Raw genomic sequence first — 22566 nt, forward strand, 5'->3', positions numbered from 1 at the left:
GGCATATGCACACACGCACCCACACCCACACTCGCGCGCGCAAGCGCGCGCACACACACAGTAAACACAAAAACAAATAAATGTAAACTCTTTCAAATTACTCTGAGCTAGGACATATTTCAGGTCCTTGGGGTTTGGAAGTCAAACTGGACATGCGCCTGACACCCCGTGGCTCAGTCACAAGCTGTGGTAACACGGGAACTAGACTGATGCGCATCGTAACTGAACGCACCAGGAAGTCCAGAGCAGAGCACCACCTCCCACATGGCCTGCATGCTTGTCAGGGTTTATTTTTAGATGCAAGCACGCCTGGCGACTTAGCTTAAGCAGGACAATCCAAACATTTGCTCCACTTCAGCGTGATAAGATGCTGTGCCACTTCTTTCTTTCAGTTCACCATCCTTTCAAACCGGCTTCATTATAGGTAGGCAGTGTGAATTTATTTTGAGATAGAGTCTCTCTATTATGTAGCAATGGCTGTCTTGGAACTGGCTATGTAGACAAGGCTGGTTTCGAACTCGCAAAAACCCACCTGCCCCTTGCCTCCTGAGTTGCGAGATTAGAGGCCCGAGTCTCCACATCTGGTGAAGGATATTTTTAGGCAACACAATTTATTTTAAAATTTCTATCTTCTTGAGGGAAATTAGAAAGGGGAGGGGTATAGCTACATATTTCCTGCATCAATTAGAGAAAAGCATCCCGGGTTTGCCTGTCACTGGGTAACATATTCTGCATCTGCTGTAAGGGTTGGGGAGCCCTTTCTTCCATCATCTTTTCCCTTTAGAACTTTCTTTGGGAGATTTATTAAACTCAGAGTCAGGGTTCCTTTATACCAGAGTGTTAATAGTTGATACCTTCTGTAGACATTATCTCCTCTAAAGATATCAGAATTGTAGGAGGCGCAAGAGGCTGAATCCAGAGACGGGTAGTGGGAGATTACCTGTACCACAGTCTTCTGAACCCCACTTTATCTGCACTGCATCACTGGCTAGCACATGGACACTTTGCTTCCCGTCCCTGGGGGGCGGTGCCCAGCAACACTCACGAAGACTTGTCCCACAGGGTGGGGAGCAGCTCCTGTGTGCCAAACCTGCTTTGAAGCCCCAGGCTGTGGGGTGTTGTGCTGAGGGAATGGGCCGCCTTTCAGTGCCCTTGGCGTCTCTGCGTGGGCTGTGGCGTATCTGCTCATGGTCGTCACTGACACGGCCATACACAGGGCGAAAGATCCCCAGGCAAGGCTGCAACAGAAGGCACAGTTAGGAAAGGCCCGGAGTGGGGATTCCTGGGCTGCTGTGGGGTCAGCCACCTGGTACTCAGAGGCAGAGAGACACCGCTGCTATCCACGGGGAGTGCTGTTTCGTGTCGTTAGGGAGATCTGAGGATAAGGTTGGGAGATTTCCTTTCACTGGCAGACTTGCTGTTAAAGCAAATTATAAAGCTCTGCGCTTCATGGAAAATAGCGAGGGAGAGGACTGCAGGGTTCACAGGGAAGAATGGCTCCCAGAGCTCAGTGCACTCTCCACGGCCTCCTGGAGGGAGGGTATTGGAGGAACAGCAAGGAGGAGGTGTAAAAGGATGGACGGCAGTTGTGGGAGGAATGACTGAGCCATGGAAGACAGGAGCAACACATAGTATTGAGGGGGCAGGGTCTCAGAAGACAAGAAGAAGGTCTATTGCATAGCCACACTGAGTCGTTGAGAGGATACACATATGCATGAACACACACACACACACACACACACACACACACACACACACACACACACACCAGGACACCAGGAAAAAGTTTAACTATAGATGACTGCCTAGCTCTCAGATGTCCTCTACACCACAACCAAGACCCCATACCCCTGTGCCTAGGCGAGCACAGGCTTAGTGTGTGAAGGCATCATAGATGCAATGGGGCCAGTGTGGGGTGCAGAGGGGAAGCTGGTCTGCAAACAGGGTTTGCATGAAAAGCTGGCCGTGGAGCAGAAAGCTTTCCGGCCCCTTTCTCGTGCCTAACCTCAGAGTTAAGCTTAGAAGACAAACCGAGGAATTTTCTTTCCCCAGAAAGTGAAACAAAAAGAAACACAGGCTAGGTAAGGAAAGAAATAGGACCTTTGGATAATTAACCTGGAGACCCACTTAGGAAGAGTTCCAAGAGAACAGAAAACCAAGGAGAGAAAACAGTGAAAGAAGTAAAATAGGAAAACTTCCCTGAAGTGTGGACACAAGCTCAGCAGCCTGACAAGCACACGGAGGTAGGAGGAACGAGATGGAAAGAGCTCCACTAGGGAACACCCCGACACTTGGCAAGAAAGCAAGGGGCTACGAGACTGACGTCAACAAGACCCTCGGGAAGAAAGCAACATGGCCTTAAAAATTCCAAGAGCAAGCTGGGTGTGATGGCACACGCCTTTAATTCCAGCACTTGGGAGGCAGAGGCAGAGGCAGAGGCAGAGGCAGAGGCAGAGGCAGAGGCAGAGGCAGAGGCAGAGGCAGAGGCAGAGGCAGATGGATCACTGTGAGTTCAAGGCCAGCCTGGTCTACAAAGTGAGTCCAGGACAGAAAGACTCTGTCTCGAAAAACCAAAAAACAAAACAAACAAACAAAAATCCCAAGAGCAAATGATTTTCAAGATATTTGGACATTATTTTTTTCCAGATGACCAAACACAGAGTACCAGTCCAGGACAGAAAGACTCTGTCTCGAAAAACCAAAAAACAAAACAAACAAACAAAAATCCCAAGAGCAAATGATTTTCAAGATATTTGGACATTATTTTTTTCCAGATGACCAAACACAGAGTACCACAGAAGCATCATTCTGGAGATGAAGGAATAAAATTGCCACCCTCTCTCCACTGATCTCTCAACTGCGCAGATGCCGACGACGGGCCTCAGAACCCAGAGCTCTAGTTAAGAAGGAAGCTGCTCCAGTGACCCAGATGCCAGGGATAGTGTAGAGGCCAGTTATAAATATTAACATCCTCAGACTCAGGCGACCAAAGCTGAGAAGGGTTTAGAAACAGGTGCGTCATGAAAGCTTAATGGCAGAATGAGGGAATAAATGCCAAAAGTGAGTTTTACAGACAGGAAAATAACTGTCAACACCAAATGAAAATACAAAGACAGTTCTCCAAGCAAAGATTTTTATCTGGCACAAATAATGAATAAAAGTGCAATCTGGGACACTTGGACAGACAGGGGTAGCCTCTGGCATTTCTGGAGAGCAAAGGAAAAGGTTGGTTATTGAAAAAGAAAAATGGATAAGCTGTCTTGTGCACATTAGGAGCTGGGAAGCTGTGATTGGCTGGTGTCAGTAGCTGCTAGTTAAGATTTGTAATCTTGGTGTGGAGTGGACCTTAAGGTCATAAGGTCATAAGGACCATACGGTTGAAATTTGACCCTAGAGGTTTACTTGTGTTGCTCTCAGTGTGTTGGGTTCTTGTTCAAGTGGCTGACACTAGTAGTCATGGTGGAACTCACAGTAGATTTCTACCTGGATTTTTTTTCCTCAAAAGATCCAAGAATCAGGACAGTTATGAGTGAGCAATCTCAGTATATGACTTTCTTTGTCTTTATTTTGTCAGGTTTTGACACAAGTGACTCCTTTTTGAAGATGGCAACTTCCTCCCAGAATTAGGGGCCATTGCGTGGGATGAAAATGTGAGTATCAGCCGGGAGTGGTGGCGCACGCCTTTAATCCCAGCACTCAGGAGGCAGAGGCAGGCGGATCGCTGTGAGTTCGAGGCCAGCCTGGTCTACAAAGTGAGTCCAGGACAGGCAAGGCTACACAGAGAGACCCTGTCTCGGAAAACCAAAAAAAAAAAAAAAAAAAAGAAAGAAAAAAAAAAGAAAAGAAAAGAAAACGTGAGCATCGGTACTCTGATTTTTTTTTTGAGACAGGATTTCTCTGTGTAGCCTTGGCTGTCCTAGAACTTGATCTGTAGATCAGGCTGGCCTGGAACTCACAGAGATCCATCCACCTGCCTCTGCCTCCTGGGCGCTGAGATTAAAGGCGTGCACCACCACATTGATTTTTAAGTTGCAATGTGTCTGGGGGTGGTGAAGTGGGTCAGAAGCAAAGCACTTGCCATAGCATGTGTGAGTCCCTTGGTTTAACCTCCAGCGCTGCAAAAACAAAAAGTTATGAAGAAACCCTCTATGGTCTTGTATGGCATGTATAGGTCTCCCTTCTAGAGATAGACCCTGTGTCTAAAAGGGAAGAAATTCTCCAATCAATGTTTAAAAATCTAGACTTTACCATCTGCCAAGTATTTTGTAAATACCTCATCTTTATTCTTTACAACCTGATGGTAAGGCCTTACTCCTGACAAATCTTATATAGGTCACTGAAGGTGAAAGAATCGAACTGATGTCCAGCTAGAAACGTCACCCCTTCTGACTAGTGTTCATAGTACTGGAAGGTACTCTGTATGCTAACAGACGGAAGAGGTAATCCCCAATACCACCCAGCTACAAACCCCGCAGCCTACGACAGTTACCTGCAAGATACAATGGTGCCACAGTGCCATGGATGTTTCAGGAGTAACCAATCGCTTTTCTAAAAACTAGACTTAAGGCCCACTCCATAAGATGGAATCCATAACCTGACACAGTTAAAGGGGCCAAGAGCCTAAGTTAGGTTAGTTAGTTAGTTAGTTAGTTATGTCATAGGCTGTAAGGGGAAACCTACCACTGTGGTTCTATAAAAGGAACACAGCAGTAAAGCAACCCATTACTAACTTCTCTCCTCGGGGCTCAGAGATCCATGCGGAAGAGGAGGCAGAAAGACCGTGAGAGGCGGAGGTGAAGGGGGCCACTCTAAGGAGGCAGCACATTCCAGACACAACAGGACTGATGCACATGTGAGCTCACAGAGACAGGGGCAGCATCTACAAGACCTCCTCAGGGTCAAGTTGGACAAAATCTCAGCACTGAGCAGGCTAAGCACACAGGGGTTCTCATTCCTAACCAAGAGCCTATTTGCAATTGATATTTTCTGGAAAAGGGAAAATGTTTTCTCTTACGGAGTGTCAAAGGGTATATCAACCAAGATTTCAGGCACGCTTCATTCTCAGTAGTTTTTGGTCAACACAAAACCTATGTTTTTTTTTCTTTCTTTCCTCCGTGTGTGTGTGTGTGTGTGTGTGTGTGTGTGTGTGTGTGTGTGTGTGTGTGTGTGTGTTCTGGTATTTTTTTTTGTCTTATTGGGTTTTACTTGTTCATTTGTCTTGATTTTGATTTTTTGACAGGGGAATGATATTGGGAGGTTAGGGAGGTAGATAGATTTGGAAAGAGTTAGTGGAGGAGAAAGAATATCATCAAAATCCCTTGTATTAAAATTTTTAAATGAGAAAATAAATTATTAAAAATCCTCTAAAGATGTCAAGGTGGCTAAAAACTCTACAGCCAAGAAGACAGGGTCACAAGGTAGCAGGTGCCAGCCCCGTGACAATGTCTATTTTCTGACAAAAAAAAATTTTATGTTCATCGTTTTTGGTCCACCAGAGCTTGTGACCGAGCAACTTACCAATAGGACCAGCCATAGTCCCATGCCTGAGGCCTCCAGTCTTCCGGTCCCAGGTTCACAGTGATTTGAAAACTAGTAGTGTACATCATGTGAGCCACCATGCCCAGGAGCCCTGTGCAAGTAAAGCTTCATGAGTTAAGGTGGCAACAGTCGGGACATTTTCGCTATCCTGCATGTGTTGGCTGCTAGCAGAACTCTAGCATCCACAGACCCTGTGTAGTATCGCTACTTACACCCCCTTAAACACTCCGTCTGATGGCTCGTCCCCACGGTAGAAACTGAAGGAACACCCAGAAACAGGCCTGATCACAACCAAGAAGAACGTAGTAGATATTGGGACCCGAGCAGGAATCTCTGCACGTCCGTGGCCCTGCACTCTGCCGCGCAAATTGGATTTATACACATTAACACAACTTAGCGTGTCTGTCTGGAGGCTGGAAGGGAGCCTTATGCTCAGAGTCCTAGCTTGGTGGTGACATTAACTTAAGGATCTTGGAAGGCCAAGTTAGGTTGCTTGGAGAGCAGAGGTAGTGTCAAAAAATAAGACTTTTGTGTGTGTGTGTGTAACATTTATGCCAAACGTTGGTAATCATTTTTAACATACTGAAATTTACATAGTAGGTATACTCTTGTTTTGTCTTCACTAGAGCCTAACTCTGACAATTAACTTATAGAAGTTAATTAACTCTGTGAAACTTAATATATATGTTTGCTCACAAGCAGGTATTAAGTAGCAGAGGTCTGACTGCGGGAGGATTCCTCTACAGACCCAAGCCTAACCTCTCTGCCAAGTGAGGTCATTACTATTCTCAGCACCAGTGCAGCCTCTTCCCTGACTGTGATGCAAACCAGTGTTTCTCTCCACCAGTGGCCATCTTCTTCTTTTCCGACACTACTTCCGCTCAGTGGAATCAGTTCGGTGACTTATCCAGACGACCAGCTGTTTTACTGAGCTGGCCAGCGACTGGAGGGAGCCAGCCAGCCTGTTCCATGGCTTGAGGCACCCATGTCCTCTCTAGAGCAGGCTGGGAGAAACTGCTAGAAAATACCTGCGAGCACCAGGAGGATGGCCACTGAGGCGTCCACTGTGAGCCGGCAGCATCCAGAACTCTGACAGCTCACACTGAAGCCCAGGAGGATGACGCCTGTCAGCATCAGGATGATACCCAAGATTTCGGCCCCGATGGAGAGCCACAAAACTCCTATAAACGGAAAGGACAGAGATGCTGCGCATTTAGAACCCACATCTGGAAGGTTTGGCCTTTTGGTTTTATTACTGGCCCACTTTCTGGTTTTATAATAAAAGGCTGGAGGCTAGATATTTTGTAAGCAGAAAGGTCTATTCTGTTCACAGGTTTGGATGCTGTCAAACTCAAACAGCACCGGCCCAGGACTAACGTGATTCTCTCTGCAGTCTCATAAAGCCTCTCTTCCTGCTGGAAGAGCAGATGCCAAGCAAGCCAGTGAGAACTGAGTGGATGACGGAGAGAAGAGAGCACAGGCGAGGGAGGTGATGGGATCCCAGAGCTCGTGTCTTCCCAACCCGACCTTTTCCTCACTGGCAGAGCCCGAGATCAGCCCCAATGGAAATATTTATGGTCCAGGAATCTACAGACCCCACCAGCCAGTTTCCTGTCACCCTATGAAGCTGGCTAGTGTCTTCCAGCACATCAGGGTTTTAAGGCGCGTGAACGGAGCCTGGGTTGACTTCACGGGAAAACCATATCCGACCATCTCATTATTCCCCTTATTCCCAGTAAAACAATTATTTCCTCTCAATTTGTGAGGAACCCCGGCTGTAAGCACGGTGCTTACCTTGTCCCTCAGTGGGCACAATCCCCGGAAAACACCTGCATCGTTCTCCTAGAAGACAAGGACAGCATAGCCAAGCACCGTTCCACAGACAGACACACGGACGAGGGAAACGCGCTACGTACGCACAACTCTACTCAGTTAAAGAAAAATGAATTTGCAGAAAACTGGGTGGAACTGGAAAACATTATTTTATGAGTGGTAACCCAGGCCCAGAAAGACAAATATCGTATATTTTCCCAGGCATAGTCTAGCACGTTACCCTTAAGTCGGCTTGTCCAGATGGAAATAAACATTAGTAAAAGCAGAAACTAGAAAGGATCCCTCACGACGGGGGTGGGCTAGGGGTAGGGTGAGGGGGCAGAGCGAGGAAAGGGGGCAGGCAGAGGAAGTGGCGACAAAGAAGGGGTCCCTCATGACAGCAGCGGAAGAAGATGGGCATCCTCGTGGCAGTTCAGTCCCTGAGGTGCACTTTCTCTGATTATCTGTCCTGCCGCAGAGAGTTTCCAGATCTCTTTTCCTTATCTCAAACTTGGTCTAACAAAAAGCCTGTAGTGAGATAGTTGTAAAAACATCTTCTGGATTGCCATGTGGATTTTTGTGCTTAATTATTGATAGGGGACAGTGTAAAGATCTATGTCTTGCAGATTTGAAAGCCAGGCTTAAAACAAGTTACACGTTGATAGAGTAAGGGGTTTTAGGGTTGTGTGGCTCAGTAGAGCATTTGCCTAACATTTGCAAGGGCCTAGGTTCTATTCCTGGTACCGGAAAGGGAGAAAAGGAAGGAAGGAAGGAAGGGAGGAAGGAAGGGAGGGAGGGAGGGAGGGAGGAAGGAAGAGGGACTTTTAAATTTAAGTATTAGTACATTTTCCCATACTACTGCCTGCTATCCCTCTACCTAATGCTTGGAGTTATATATTAGTATATTTTCTACTGTAACAAAATACTGATGCTTGGATACTTTACAAAGAAAATAAATGTTTTTTAGCTTACAATTCTGGACCTATAAGAGCAAGATTCTGGCTTCTGCTTGGCTCTAATGAGGGCCTGGCCTTCTAGCTAAATCACAGATGGCAGATGCCATCATGGTGGGAGTAGGTTCTAGAAGTAGAGAGGAGCCACAATGAGGCAGCAGGCATGAGATGTTCACCCTCAGGAATTAACCAGGCTCTCAGGAAAAAGAAGGTTGCACTCAATGACGTAATCATCTTTCACTAGGCCCCAGCTCTGAAAAATCCTCCTGCCTTAAATCACCACATAGGGACCAGGTTCAGGACACGAACCTTTGGGGGACACCCTCAAACCACATCCCAAGCACATGGAAGGAGGGGGTGTCCTTAGTCAGAAGAGAGCTGACTTTTCCAACAGTATTGCAGGATAAGCCAGGAGTAGGGTAAAGGCAGGACTGGGGCAGGGCAAGGGCAGGAGGAGCCAGGAGTATGGCAGAGGCAGGAGAGACCAGGAGCAGGGTAGGGAGAGCTAGGAGCAGGGCAGGGGTAAGGAGAGCCAGGAGCTAGGCAGGGGCAGGGGCAAAGGAAGCTAGGAGCAGGGCAGAGGCAGGAGAAGCCAAGAACAGGGCACAGGCAGGGGGAACCAGGAGCAGGGCACAGAGCACCAGAAGGCCAGCTGAACAGATTAAGAGAATTCCCAATAGCTTAGAAGGACAAGTTTAGCTGGGCCCAGAGGGCTAGACCGGAGTGACCCCTTGATTAATGTGAATCCTCAGAAACAGTGTTCCCTCTGAACAAAGCCAGCGGGATTAAGAAGGAAAATCTTTACAAATCCCACGAAGCCAGAGAGGCGGGTGTTACATAGCTTGGCAGGGCCTGGGTGGCCAAGAGACACAGCAAGCCAGCTGTAGCTCGACTCTGCCATCCCGCCACAGAACCAAGGCCCCAGGGCTACCTGAACGCACTGATTTCAACACAACAGCTCATGGTCTACTCAAGCACATAGGAGGTTAGCCTAAGGAAAAGAACACGTGAGCCTTGCCTCTACTAGGAGCTTTCGTTGTAAAGCTTTATTTCAGAGTGTAGGAGAGAGAGGTAGTCTCCCTTTAAAGCACCGAAGAGCCCAGTTGTGGGAGATGGCCTGATTTAGATGGGAATGGGAAACCTCTTCTCATTGTTCCCTTGCCTGCACTTGGTTAGGGACATCTTCCTGAGACCAGAGTCCTTACTGCCAGCCGAATGGAGCCTACAGCACACCATAACCCTCTCCCTAAGTGTGCTACTGCTTGTCCATTTCCATCCGATCCTTTCCTTCTTATGCCTCCAGCCCATCAGGGGCTTGTGAGGTAGTCAGTGATTGAGCGCTATGTTCTATACCTCACTACAAACATGGCTTTGGGAGCCTGTATAAAGCCCTAAACAGATTTTTCAATTGGGGGATTGAGAAAAAAAAAAAAAAAAAAAAAGCAAAGGATGTGGCTGTACTGAGCTCCCTAGAGAATCTGACCTCAGTGCTGGGTGAACTTAAGGACAACCCCTTGACCAAGGCGTGAAGGCGAGTCATTTGCGTTCATAACTTATAGTATCGAGCTCTGACTTGCCCTCTGATACGTTTGCTATTAATTCCTATCTAGTAAAAACTGAACTCTAAACTGTTTGCTCTAGGCACGTCCTACAAAACACGAAAGGTGAAGACGTGTTTTCAGATGACGAGAAACATTTCCAGGAATGTGTCTTCTTTCTATCTTAAGACACCGGCAACGTAGTACCATTCAGAAGTCCTAACTTCCTTACGCTAAGAAGTATGGGAAGTGTGAGCAGAGGCATGTTGGATGAGTGGGCAGGTAGTATTCGTGATAGTTATTAGATTGTGGGGGAGCAGGAAAGGTCAGAGTGAAGAGTGCAAAGTTCAAGTTCATCAGCCTCTAGCTGTTCATTTTCATCGTGGCGCATATACTTCCATAACAGTTTCTCACCATAATTCTCATATAAATAATATAAATAGATGTGAATATACAAACCTCTTCTGTGGTTAATGAATTTTGGAAACACTAGGATATGTCATATTAACCAAGTTTTTTTTGTGTGTGTGTGTGTGTGTGTCTACATAACTTTCCAGAGTTTTTTTTACATGCTAACAGACACGTGAGTTTCCAAGAAAAATATAATCTGTAAAAATTCCCAGTCTTGTCTTTAAACTCTTTTGTTTATTTTATTCAGAGACCATGTCTATGAAATGAGTTTAGGACACCCACTGAGGTCCTTGGCAAAGGCTCTTCCCACCCTGAACTCAAGAACAGAGGTGCACAAAGTTGGGAAGGAACCAAGAAACACACTCTTAATTTCAACTCAGGATTGTGCGTGAATTGCTAAGAACATCAGTCTCCCTTAAAACTTAGCGTGGGTCCCAGTTGATGTAGGAAAGGCCCTCTAGTATTGCCATGCAAGTGAAAGTGGTGTGTGTGTGTGTGTGTGTGTGTGTGTGTGTGTAAACCTCTATCTCCAAATATATTTATATTATGATTCATAGCAGTAGTAAAATGAAATAGCAATGAAAACAACTGTATGGTTGGGTGGGTCCCCACAACATGAGGAACTGTATTAGGGGGTTGCAATAGGAAAGTTGAGAACCACTGTTTTAGAAGAAGGAGTTCAAAACAGCCTTCCACCATCTCTTAATGTTGCCCCCGGATCCTGTTTTAGGATGAGGACCTCCCCAACTACTTTTTATCTTAGGGATAATTTATACCAGGTACCAGCTTAGTGTTGCTGTGCTGAGGGACACACGCCTCATGCAGATGACCAGATGATACCAACCTCTGGGTCCCCTTAAAGACCAATTCTTCCTTTATTTAAGTCCATCCAGGACAGTTTTTCTCACAGGGAAAGCAACTCCCATCTCCCTAATTTTTAAATCCTATCCTCAAGCTCAGCCTCTATTGCAGCCCCCCCCCCACCGTTTTCTGGCATCACAAAAAGCATGCCAATGTCAGTGCAGTGCCAGTTTCTCCAAGTAGGCTTTCTCCCTGGTACAAGGAAGGGACAACTGCCCCGGGGACACGAAAAGGCCATGTGAGCTCTGATCTGTACTGAGGCTTCCTTCTGTTCCTCGTCCTGTGTTCGGGTGGAAAAGCCTGACTTGGCTGCATCAGACCCAGATTATTCATTTCTGTTTGCCTGGAACACCCTGACTCCTGGGCCTCTTCTATTAAAATCCCAGCTATGGGGCTTGGAAAGGGCAGCCCAGTTGATAAACTGCTTGCCTCGAAAGCAGGAGAGTCTGAGTTTGAGCCCTAGGACCCAAGTTAAAATGCTGGGCATGGTGGTGTTAGCTTGCAATCCCAAAGCTGGGGGAGGGGGAAGGAGGAGGAGGGGGAGGGGCTAGGGGGAGGGGGAAGGGTAGGGGAGATGGGAGGATCCTGGGGCAGATTGCTGGCTGGCCTTTCTTGCTTAATTAGTGAGATCAGGGCCAATGAGAGACCCTGTCTCAAAGCAGGCAACATCCTCAAGCTGACACCTGAGGTTTGGTACAACGGCCACCTCCTTCATGAAGCCTCTACACCTACGTAGCATCTCCTACCTTCCCATACAATGAGTGAGGCGCTGTCTTAACCACTATCATACCCTTCCTTGTGGTACCTTTCTATGTGGTATTTCCCAGTGGCTTTCAGCTCTCAGCACTGTGGCCCCCTCTCTGTTAAAGCCCTGTTCCTTGAGCTCCATGCCAAGCGTGGAAATGCTCATTAGTGAATGTACTCCATGATGCTCCAACTCCCTTCTGTCCAGAGGGCTTTTCTGTGTCCCGAGGTGTGTTTCTCTTGCTGTGATGTGTGCCATAGTCACCAGGCAAGCAGATTAGGGATACAAATAGATACTCTAGAGAGAATAAAGGCTAGCGGAGTAGAAGTACTTATGTTATGAGGATGGGAAAAGAAACAGCAATTAGAAATTCCATAGAGACAAAAAAAAAAATCTGTCCAGACAATAAATATAAGAACACCCTTCCTGATGCCAGAATGAGCAACGTCTACTCAAAATTATTGGCTTATTGACTTAAATAAAGCAGTGATTTTACTTTACCAAGAAGATGGCAGACATATGTACGGAAAATGATAAATGTTATTTATTATACAACTAAGTCAATAGCTAATGTCTAAGATGAAGATATCCACATTTGTCTTTCATACAGAAACAATTTCCTCTGGAAGAATGGACCGAGAATGTTGGCTTATCAACTTTCCAAAATGCGTGACCTACCTGCATGTAAATATTACCTTCCTTAAAATGTAAAACAAAACAAAACAAAACATCATCAACAACAACAACAACAAACAAACAAACAACCAAGAGCAGGTTTCTAGACTCCAGCCCAGATCTATTGAGTCAGAGCCTCTGGGGCTGGATTCCTGGATGTCAACAAGCTCCCAGAGTGATTCCAGTTCCTGCCATTATTAAAAAAAAAAAAAAAACCAAAACCAAACAAAAAAACAAAACAACCCCCCCCAAATCAAAACCCAAAAAACAAACAAACAAACAAAAAACCAAACTGTGGAAATAGATGAGGCTGTATGTGTGTGTGAGAGAGAGGGGGCGGGGGAAGGGAGGGATGGAGGAGGGGGGGGGCTTGGAAACAGAACAGAAGTTCTTAAGCCATTTGCTTGCGGATGTGGTTGGTGCCTACAGTTCCCAAACAGAAAATATGGAACTATCACTGCACTCTCAGAGGAGGCAGGATCATAAGCCAAATGTAACTGTGTATAGAAGGTGGGGGTGGGGGTGGGGAGTCAAGAGAGTGGACTTTCTATGACAGCGCTCCAGAGAAAAGTGAATCTGGGAGGTCCCTTTGGTAGTCTTAGCATTAGTAGGGCTTTGTCTGCACCACACTTAGAGCTAAGGCCACTTAGCCTGGAGGCAAAGGCAGGGCAGCTATTTGCTACTTAGTAGCTGCTTGGATGGGTTCGGAGCTAGCTACACTGTATCCTTCCTTATTGCAGTCTACTTAAGGCTCCGAGAACAAGTTGTAAAGTGCCACAGGGTGGTAAAATGAACACGTGTACAGGAAATGTATGTCCAAAGATATGTGGGGACTCCTAGGGTGTCCCCTTTCTCACTTCGGGGGGCCTTTGCTTTGAAAGCAGAGCATCACACGGAGCCCCAGTATGGCTCAGGCAGCCTGTGTGACATCAAGGTTTCCCGTGCCTCCCTCTTCTATTCTTTGTGAGGTAAAAACACTTTCTGCTTTTCTGGGAACTCTGCTCTACGTACTAACCCTCCCCTCCATCTTCTCTTTCTTCTCTCACCGTTTACTTCATAAACCTCCACCCTCAATCAATAAAGCCCGGAATTGAGCTGATTGACACAAAGGAAGGCTTGTCCCGTGTGCGAATTCTTCAAGTCTCCTGCTTCAGAGCTGAGGGGAGGCCCTCTACCGTGCAGGGCTCTTTCAAGGACAGCCAGATATAAAGGGCCAACTTGTTCTGGGCCATTGTTGTGATAGATCTGGTGGCCGTCTAATGATGATGAGAGCTGGGGATTTTTTTTTTTTAAAGAGAACCCTCTGTTCCAAGAGCCACTAAAAGTGCAAGAGAGGCTGGAGCGATGGCTCAGCATTGGGGGTGGGGTGGGGTGGGGGATGGGGCAGCCATTCAGTGTTGAAGGGCACTTCCTGCTCCTGCGGAGGAGTTGAAGTTGGTTTGCAGACAAGTCAGCTGTCTCACAATTGCCTGTGACTCTAGATGCTTGGGATCTGATGCCTTCTTCTGGTCTCTGAGGAGACACACACACACACACACACACACACACACACACACACACACACAGCTGGGCATGGTGGCACATCTTTAATCTACATTCCAGGCCAGACAAAGCTACAAAGTTAGACTCTGTCTCAAGTAACAACAACAACAACAACTTTTAAAATGAGAAATCTTAGGAATGCAGCTTAGAGGTGGGTGGCAGCCACTTTTTTTTTTTTAAAGACAGGGTTTCTCTATATAGCTTTCACTGTCCTATACTCACTTTGTAGACCTCAAACCCACAGAGATCCACCTGCCTCTCCTTTATGAGAAGCTGAGAGACAGCGGCAAGTGGGTGAACATGTGTGCTTAATAAAGAGTGTGTCAGGACTGTTGCAGACACTTCACGTGTATCTACTCACCTCATCAGTGCATGATCACTAGGAGATAAAGCAACCCCACTACTCCCATTTTATAGATGAGAAAATTGAGGCTTGGACGTAAAGGATAGTTCATGGCAGACCCAAGAGTCAGACCCAGGCAGTCTGGCTTTGGAGCACCTTCTCAGGGCCATCCTGCTCCTGTTGGCCTGGGGACACACACCCACCTGTGCTGTTGAGGCTTTCCTCACAGGACTGCCAAAGCCCTGCATGGAACCTGTGTTGGATGAACTTGTCGTCCCCTGTCTCCCAGATGTACTGGACAGCCTGGCTATTGTCATGTCTTCTGCCAGTGCTGCTGCTGGTCCTGCTGAAGTGAATGCAGTTCACTCCCCCGAGGAGGTCCTGGCACAGTGGTTTTGTCATCCGCCGGATCCCCTCACACCAGTGGCTGCTGCCCATGGCTGTGAGGGAGAAGACGAGGGCCAGGCAGATGGGGAGGAGGGTCAGTATCCGCTGCCACCTCACCCTGTCCATGGCAGAATAAAGCTCCCAGTGCCCAGCATGAGCAAGAACCCCCCTCCTTTCTGCTGTATCCTGGTCTCCATCCCCAAGTTCTGCCATCTGGCGTCCTGACACAGCTTCTTCATGGTCCCCATTCCAGCATATAGCGTCTGTGTAAGTACCTTGGCCTGAGATATTCTCCTGTGAAGAGGTTCAGAGTGGACATTTCCTTCTTCCCTAGTAAGAAGCAGGAGACATGGGTCCCCTTTTGAAATTGGTGGTGAAATATGCATCACATAAAATTCGCTATGTTAACCGCCAAGTGTTCAGTTCAGTGGCAGTAAGCATGGTCACATGGCTGTGCCACCTTCAGCTCTCTCTTCAGAACTCCCTTCAGTTTGTAAAACTGAAGCTCTGTCACCATCAAACAACTCTCTGTTCTTTCTTCTCCCAGCCTCTGTCAGCCTCCACTGTCCTTACTGTCTCAAAATTCTACAAAAAGCCTCACAGAAATGTGATGGTGCGGTATTTGTCCTTCCTTACAAGCCTAGCTTTATTTCACATAGTGTGGCATCCTTAAACCTCATCATGTTGTAGTGTGTGCCAAAAAGGCTTGACTCTGTGCAAGGCAGAATAATAGTCTCCTGTGCTTATTGTAGCATAACTTGGTTTTCTCTTGATGGATGCCTGGGTTGCTTCCTTTGATGACTATAGAGGACATTGGTTTTTGACTGAAAGCCAAGACTATTCAGGGGGTTGTCTTGATGCTCCACTCCACACTCACTTTCAAAGTTAAGGAGGGCCCTTGGTGTTAGATTGCAGAAGCATAAGATGGTCTCTAAAAAAAAAATTAGTTTACACATAACTAGGTTCCCGCACGGCACGTCTCAAACAAAATTTACTTTTGTTGTTTCTCTTTCTTCCTTCTTCCCCATCCACCCTCCTCCTGCCCTCCCAGTCCACCCCACCCACCTCCTCCTGCCCTCCCAGCCCAGCCCACCCACCCTCCTCCTGCCCTCCCAGTCCACCCCAACCACCCTCCTCCTGCCCTCCCAGCCCAGCCCACCCACCCTCCTCCTGCCCTCCCAGTCCACCCCAGCCACCCTCCTCCTGCCCTCCCACCCCAGCCACCCTCCTCCTGCCCTCCCAGCCCACCCCAGCCACCCTCCTCCTGCCCTCCCAGCCCACCCCACCCACCCTCCTCCTGCCCTCCCAGCCCACCCCACCCACCCTCCTCCTGCCCTCCCAGCCCACCCCACCCACCCTCCTCCTGCCCTCCCAGCCCACCCCAGCCACCCTCCTCCTGCCCTCCCAGCCCAGCCCACCCACCCTCCTCCTGCCCTCCCAGCCCACCCCACCCACCCTCCTCCTGCCCTCCCAGCCCAGCCCACCCACCCTCCTCCTGCCCTCCCAGCCCAGCCCAGCCACCCTCCTCCTGCCCTCCCAGCCCAGCCCAGCCACCCTGTTTGTACTTCCATGACACATGTGATCCCTCGTGTTCTTCCTCCACTCTAACTCCTCCTTCTCCCCCCTGTGGCCTCCCTTTTAGCGTCCACATCCACTCTCACAAGCCTTTATTTGCATACATAAACATTAGAACTTAGGATATGCTTGTAGGGGTGAGCAGTCAAGAAACATGGAAACTTGGGGTGGGGGATGGAATTTGTGGGCCTGTTTCTTGCTCAGCCCTAGAAAGAGGTTCCAAGGACAGATGGTTAACCTGGGGACTCAGAGAAGAAAGACACAGGCAGTTTGCTTCAAAGCCTGTGTATTGTGCAGTGTGTGTGTGTGTGTGTGTGTGTGTGTGTGTGTGTGTGTGTGTGTAGCGTGAGCTCCACTGGCTGCAGAAATTAGCACCATCTAGGGGACTCAAATCCCTTGAGCCATCACTCGCATCCTCCATGAATGGGTCCCTGCAGGACCCATGATGTTGAAGATCCTTAAGCCTGTGGGAGGGTAAGGCTAGCCTCTGCTTCATGGTGGCCATGTCTGGAGTAGGAGTGAGAAGGAGAGTGGAGCCTCCTAAGAAACTTGTCTTTTACCTAGGTCTCCAGGAATAAGATAAACCAAAGCCAAAAACTAAACCAAGCGGTTGTTAGGATGAGGAATGGAAAAGCAATTAGGAACCCCAAGAAAAGTGAAAATTTACATAAGAAATCCAATAACCCCGGAAGCCAGGAAGGAATGGAGAGAGAAAAGAGTCTGTGTGGCCTCGGAAGATTGTGGGCTCCTCATTACGAGTTGAGCAGCCCTGGAGTCGTCCAGATGTAAATGCGCGGTGACATTTGTGTTTGCCTCCCTCCATCTGTGCTTCCCTGTGTTCTGTGCTCTTGGTAGCCTTAGGAACCACATACTGCTCTCACAGACAGGTGTACCACGTCTTGTCACTAGATGGCATCCATCCAACAGGCAGCGGTGGGGAAGCTATACTCAGGCCGACCAAGGCATGTCCTTTCAGGAAAAAAAAAATCAGGAAAAAATGCTTTTGAGTAACATTCAAAGAAGTGAGATGGGATATTCGCACAAAGCAGGCGTTTTCTCCCTTATCATGCAGCCGGGAAGCTCCCCTTTGATGTGTACAGAATAGCTTTACTGCCACACTCAACACACACACACACACACACACACACACACACACACACACACACACCCCTTTCCTCCCTCTCTCCCTGCCACTTCATCCCCTTTTCTGTGGTCCCAGAGAGATGGCCACTTTGACTGCAGAAATCACACCAAGCATAAAAGCCCATCTGGGATCCCTTTCTAGAAGGGTCTTTTTGCTATCCTGGCTTGGAGTTCTTGCCGTGTGAGAGCTTTAAGATTTCCAGGGAGTTTTATCTAGAGCCGTTCACCTGTATCTCCCTGAACGTTCAGAAGTCACTGGGCTTGACCAGTTAATGGAAATGAGCTATGGATGTGACTTAAATATGAGAAAAAGAGTGGAGGAGGAGGAGGAGAGAAGGGAGGGAGGGAGGGAAGAAGGAAGGGAGAGAGAAGAGAGAGAGAGAGAGAGAGAGAGAGAGAGAGAGAGAGAGAGAGAGCTGTCTTTCTTGCCTCTTGCCATTCTGACATTTTGTCTATCAGGTCATCCTTCCACTTGGGCCTCCAATTGGAAAAATTGGATAGACTGCTTGCTGGAAGCCAGTCAGGATCAGATGTGGCGAGGAGGCTCAAGCAGACTCCTGGCCAGGTAGCTGTGGTCAGGTGACTTGGCTTGAAGGCCTGGCTCTGTCTTTTACTTGCTGTGCAGCTTTGAACAAACAATGTGACCTCTCTGAACCCCAGTATACCTCAGCTCTCAGATGGGGAAGTAATGGTACCCTGCGGTATACTTGTGAGTTCAAGTGTGACGGGGCGGAGGGTGGAAGGTTTTACAACCGTAAACTGAAGTGGGAAGCCGGGGTGTTGGTCATACGTGGTGGGTTATGAATACTGCAAAGGTATCAGTCATGTGGTCTGGGCAGCATTGTGTTCCAAACACCATGGCCAGCTCAGAACACGTGGACGATGGAGAGGCGCCAACCTCGGCGCTTCCTACCCATTGTTTTGCTATTGTGTAGACCTAACCCTCGTCACTGAATGGCCTTTTTTTTTTTTCAGACCTTGGGAGGTGCTCTTGTTAGCTTAGCATAATCAGAGCTCACAGGTGGCTCCTGCCTTTGTCGCTGGCACCAGCACTGGTTAGAAAAGTTTGATGCCATAGAAAGAAATATCAGCTTCAAAGATACTCACCTGGCATCCCTGCCCGTCCTCTGCAGCTATCCGAACTGCCTTCTGGCCCGAGTGTGGAGCAGCATCCTCGGGATGGAAACCATGCCTTGCTTTTTCTTTTGGGCCTGCTGAGGAAGTCCCAGGCAGCACAGCCGTCTTGGGGTAGGTCTGGGAAAAATCTCCCAAGATTTTAGGAGGGGCAGGCGGGGGATGAGAAACTTGGAGATTCGGTGGATCGCTGTAGAGCAGTTCAGACAGTCGGCGGCCTGCAGAGGACTTGTGCAAACACTTCCTCTCCGGACAAGGAGGAATGCAGGAGGCCACCGCCTGCGGTACATCTTGGAGTGCTAGAGGGATGTGCCTGCACTTGTGAAAGGGCGCCAGGAGGATGCGGCCCCAACCAAGCCCGGCAGTGCCCAGTAGAAGCAGAGCGGGGCCCCTGCCCAGGCTGCGGGCACAGCCGGTGGGCATCCCTGTGGCTCAGGGGACCTGTCCTCTCCACTCCCACGGGATGCGTCTGCTCTGGGGTCCTGGAAGGCCCTTTCTCGTCCTGCTTCTGCTGGTTTCCATCAAACAAGTAAGAACAGATTTTTATTCCTCGTTCTTTTTCTTGTTAATATTATCAGTTGTGCATGTTTTCTGGTGGTAGAGGCAATTTAGGCCCCTTGTAGGCAATTTGGGAAGAATAAAACCATATTAAGAAAATGATGCTCAGCCACAGCCACAGCATTCTGTTCAGTGTTCATATTTTGGCTGATTTTTTTTAAATCTCTTTTCTGTGCATTATTTTACACAGCTGAAATGATGAATTGCAATGTGCCCCGCTCGTCCTCCTTTTCTATCTTTCCAGAAGCATCTTCTCCTGTCAACATTTATGAGTGGCTGCCTGCATCCTCCTGTACGTTCTTGCTGGTTTGAGTGGCCACAGCACATGTACATGTCTAACCCTTTCTTTTTTTGCTTTTCTCCTTTCCTTTGTTCCTATTGAGAAAATTTAGAATTTTTCTTTATTGTGTTCTGTAGTCTATAATATTAAAGGACAACAAATCCAAAGACCTATCAATGCAAGCTCCAGATCACAGTGATTCCACCAGCCACCGTGCAACCTCGCTCACACTCAGGGGCCTGCACATCCAACACTTTCCCTCTGTTCATTTACGTACAAGTTAAAACAATGGATAGTCATACTATAGATATTTTGTGATCTATTTTTTTTTTTACTGCAAAGCATGTAAATAGTGTGACCACAGCAATAGCCAGGTGGCACTGGGTTTGGTGTCACACATCCCAGCTTCTATGGTCTCATTCTAAGCTCTCAGCAGACCTTCAAGGCAGGGTCTTTGGTTAAAACCCCATTTTACAGAGGAGGAGACTGAGCCTGTGAAGGTCAAGTAGCACTCTGCTCTCCATCCGTCAGTGTGGACCCATTGCAGGCCAGCGGAGGGCTTTCTGGGTGTACTAGCCTGTGTTTGATGCCTCTGGTTAGGCTTTTCAGTAGCTTGCTTTCACCTTACCCAAAGAGGCTAGCCCATTGGCCATTCCTTCCCTTTCCAAGGTCTCGTTTCTTCAGGGCTGTGGTGGGAAGGAACCCCAGTGCCACTCAGCTCAGTAAAGAAAGTACCTCAGGGAACAGCCGCCTTTTCCCCTTTTGCTTCTTAGTCCTCATTTGCAGCATCAGAATTAAAAACTCCTGCCTTCCTGCACCCGGGGAGGGCAGAGGTGCCAGATCTCATAAATGTCCCTTTCCCCAGCCTTTCTGCCGGAGACTAGACAGGCAAAAGCATCTCTGCTGCCTCTCTGCATCCAAATCTCCCTCAAGGCAGCCTTCATCCCTCATGCGCTGTCAACCCTGAGACAATTGGTGGTCTTGGTGGCAGACTCTGGAGAGACTGCATTCCCAATGAGCAGGTGACCTGGGTCTGCTATCCATCGTTACTGCTGGTGCCATTGTAGGGAGAGGTGATGGTATGTCCATCCTTGCTTGCAGTCTCTGGGTATCCTCAACGTACCCAGCTAACTGTTACATTCTGTTCACTTTCTATCCATATGTACCCAACTGTGCTGCACACACCAGCCCTGCTGCAGCTCTGGCCATGCCACTGTGAGACGCTTCCTTGCACATCATCCTGTGTAATGCTTTCCGCCAGACCACGAGAAGAGTATTACTACTGAACCCATTTCATAGACAGGCAAAAAGCTCCAGGGAGTTATACAGTTGCCTTCCCTCACGTACACCCATGAGCTGGGGAGCCATTGTGTCTACCCAGAGGGTTGTGGCCCTGTGTTCCGTCTTCTCTAGCACTCTTGGGAGCTGTTGACATATAACTATTTATATACAATAGCAGCAGCATCTGCAGTACTTCAGACTGGCTGGCAGTGCTGACTAAATCATACCTTGGCCCCTTCACTCTGGTGTTTCCATATCAATAACGCCGTTGGGGGAAGGGTCCCTTTGCCTCTTGTCACCTGGTCACTTGTGTACAGAGACCCTGGTCTGTCACAGCCATAGCACATGCCTGTGAATCTGACGAGTCTCCTGTTGATTATCCAATGGTAACCTCAGAGTCTTTGGATGTTTATGCTTTACTAGGCTTTGCGTAGACATTCATGAGGTTAGCTCATGCATGAGTTCCCTGCCCGGGGATATAAATGATTGTGGCGTGTGTGTGTGTGTGTGTGTGTGTGTGTGTGTGTGTGTGTGTGTGTCTGTGTATATGTGCTGGCAGGAAGTCTTCATAAAATACACTTAATGAGAAATTCTCAGAGATACTTTAGTTTCTAAGTGCAAGTGTCGTAATAGCTCACACCCACCCACTCACTCATTTACGTTATTTGGCATTAAAAACAAACTATTAAACAGGCTCTAGCAGAAGTTGATGTTAGAAATCACTGGCTGGTGTTTGAAAGGGTTCATGGTTTAAATTTTTTTTAATTGGCAGGGGTAAGCAGTTTGTCAATACATTATTTTGAAAAATCTTTAAAAATGTGTGTACTCCATGACCTGGGAGCTGTGACTCTTCATCTCCTCGCAAAGGTCTAGCTAGGAGGATTTTCACCACAGCATGCTATTAGCGGCATCTGGAAGTAACTTAGATGTTCAGTGCTGGAGGGTTTAAAGAATAAATTATACCATATTTATTCCCTGCATTATGTGCAACAGTTAAAGGGGGTGTTGAATAAAAGCAACACTAAAGCAGTTTTAAGTACATCTTGAAATGGATGCATCTTTTAAGTGGAAAAATAAAGGTTGCAGAGTAATATGGCTTCCTTTTTTTGGTTAGAATGGAACAGAACTGAAAAAGAAGTAAGATGAGGCAATGTGCAGAGAGAAGGGTCCGGAGGGGAAGGTGCCCCCCCGAGAGTGAAGGCTGTGATCCCCCTTTCTCCTGTTTGCAGTTACCTGGGACTTTCTCTTTCTTTGTTCTGTAGGATATTCATCGTCTGACAAAGAAAGATTTGTGTAAGCTGAGTCAGAAAAAGCTCTGCTACCGCATGCACATGCACCTTCTTAATCCCTTCTCAGCCCCTTTGGTCATGGATGCAGGCTGCCTATGTAAAGGGGAGGGGAGGAGGAGGGTCAAGCTGGACCTGCCCATGCATCTCTTGTGCTCATCATACTGGGAGTTCAGCTGAGCCTGGCTCTCTGTCAGCCTCCCATCGTGCTGGCTGCTGTGTTTTAAATAAGCACCTGAGGAGACAACCAAGTTTGTCTGGCTTCCTAGGCTGACCACATTCAGTAGTTTTCAGTTCTGATTTGTTTTCTACTTTACGTGCTTACTGTGTGTGTGGCTGTGTGCACAAATATGTACATGCTGAGGCCAGCGGTCGATGTCAGGTATCCTCCTTAGCTGCTCTCTATCTTGTCTTCGGAGACAGGATCTCTCACTGGTCCAGAATATCACTGATTCAGCCAGACTAGCTGGCCTGTAAGATGGGGCTCCTCCTCTCTAGTTCTGG

General features: G+C 47.8%; 3 protein-coding genes across 5 annotated transcripts in view; 1 reads left to right on the forward strand and 2 right to left on the reverse strand.

Annotated features, from left to right (window-relative positions):
* Positions 1 to 776: 776 nt before the first annotated feature.
* On the reverse strand, positions 777 to 14931 carry GSG1L2 (GSG1 like 2; the record flags this gene model as incomplete). The annotated part of the gene is made up of 5 exons (XM_084764379.1): positions 777 to 1238; positions 5518 to 5629; positions 6567 to 6719; positions 7333 to 7380; positions 14622 to 14931. The coding sequence occupies 5 exons, from the start codon at positions 14929 to 14931 to the stop codon at positions 989 to 991; spliced, it is 873 nt and encodes a 290-aa protein (XP_084620505.1). The 3' UTR covers positions 777 to 988.
* Positions 14932 to 16688: 1757 nt separating this feature from the next.
* Positions 16689 to 22566, reverse strand: part of LOC311587499 (uncharacterized protein) — a 35346-nt gene continuing 29468 nt past the window's right edge. For all 3 annotated transcript variants that reach the window (XM_084764384.1, XM_084764385.1, XM_084764383.1), the window contains 2 exons: positions 18631 to 18956; positions 16689 to 17349 (listed from right to left, as the gene is read on the reverse strand). In XM_084764384.1, the coding sequence (XP_084620510.1) occupies positions 17329 to 17349; positions 18631 to 18956 (347 nt within the window). In that variant the 3' untranslated portion in view covers positions 16689 to 17328. The remainder of the gene's footprint in view (positions 17350 to 18630; positions 18957 to 22566) is intronic.
* Positions 18922 to 22566, forward strand: part of GLP2R (glucagon like peptide 2 receptor) — a 51354-nt gene continuing 47709 nt past the window's right edge. The window contains exon 1 of the mRNA XM_084764352.1: positions 18922 to 19186. Coding sequence (XP_084620478.1) covers positions 18998 to 19186 — 189 coding nt within the window. The 5' untranslated portion in view covers positions 18922 to 18997. The remainder of the gene's footprint in view (positions 19187 to 22566) is intronic.

Source organism: Acomys minous (genome assembly GCF_964271855.1).
Source record: "Acomys minous genome assembly, chromosome: 16".
NCBI lineage: Eukaryota > Metazoa > Chordata > Mammalia > Rodentia > Muridae > Acomys > Acomys minous.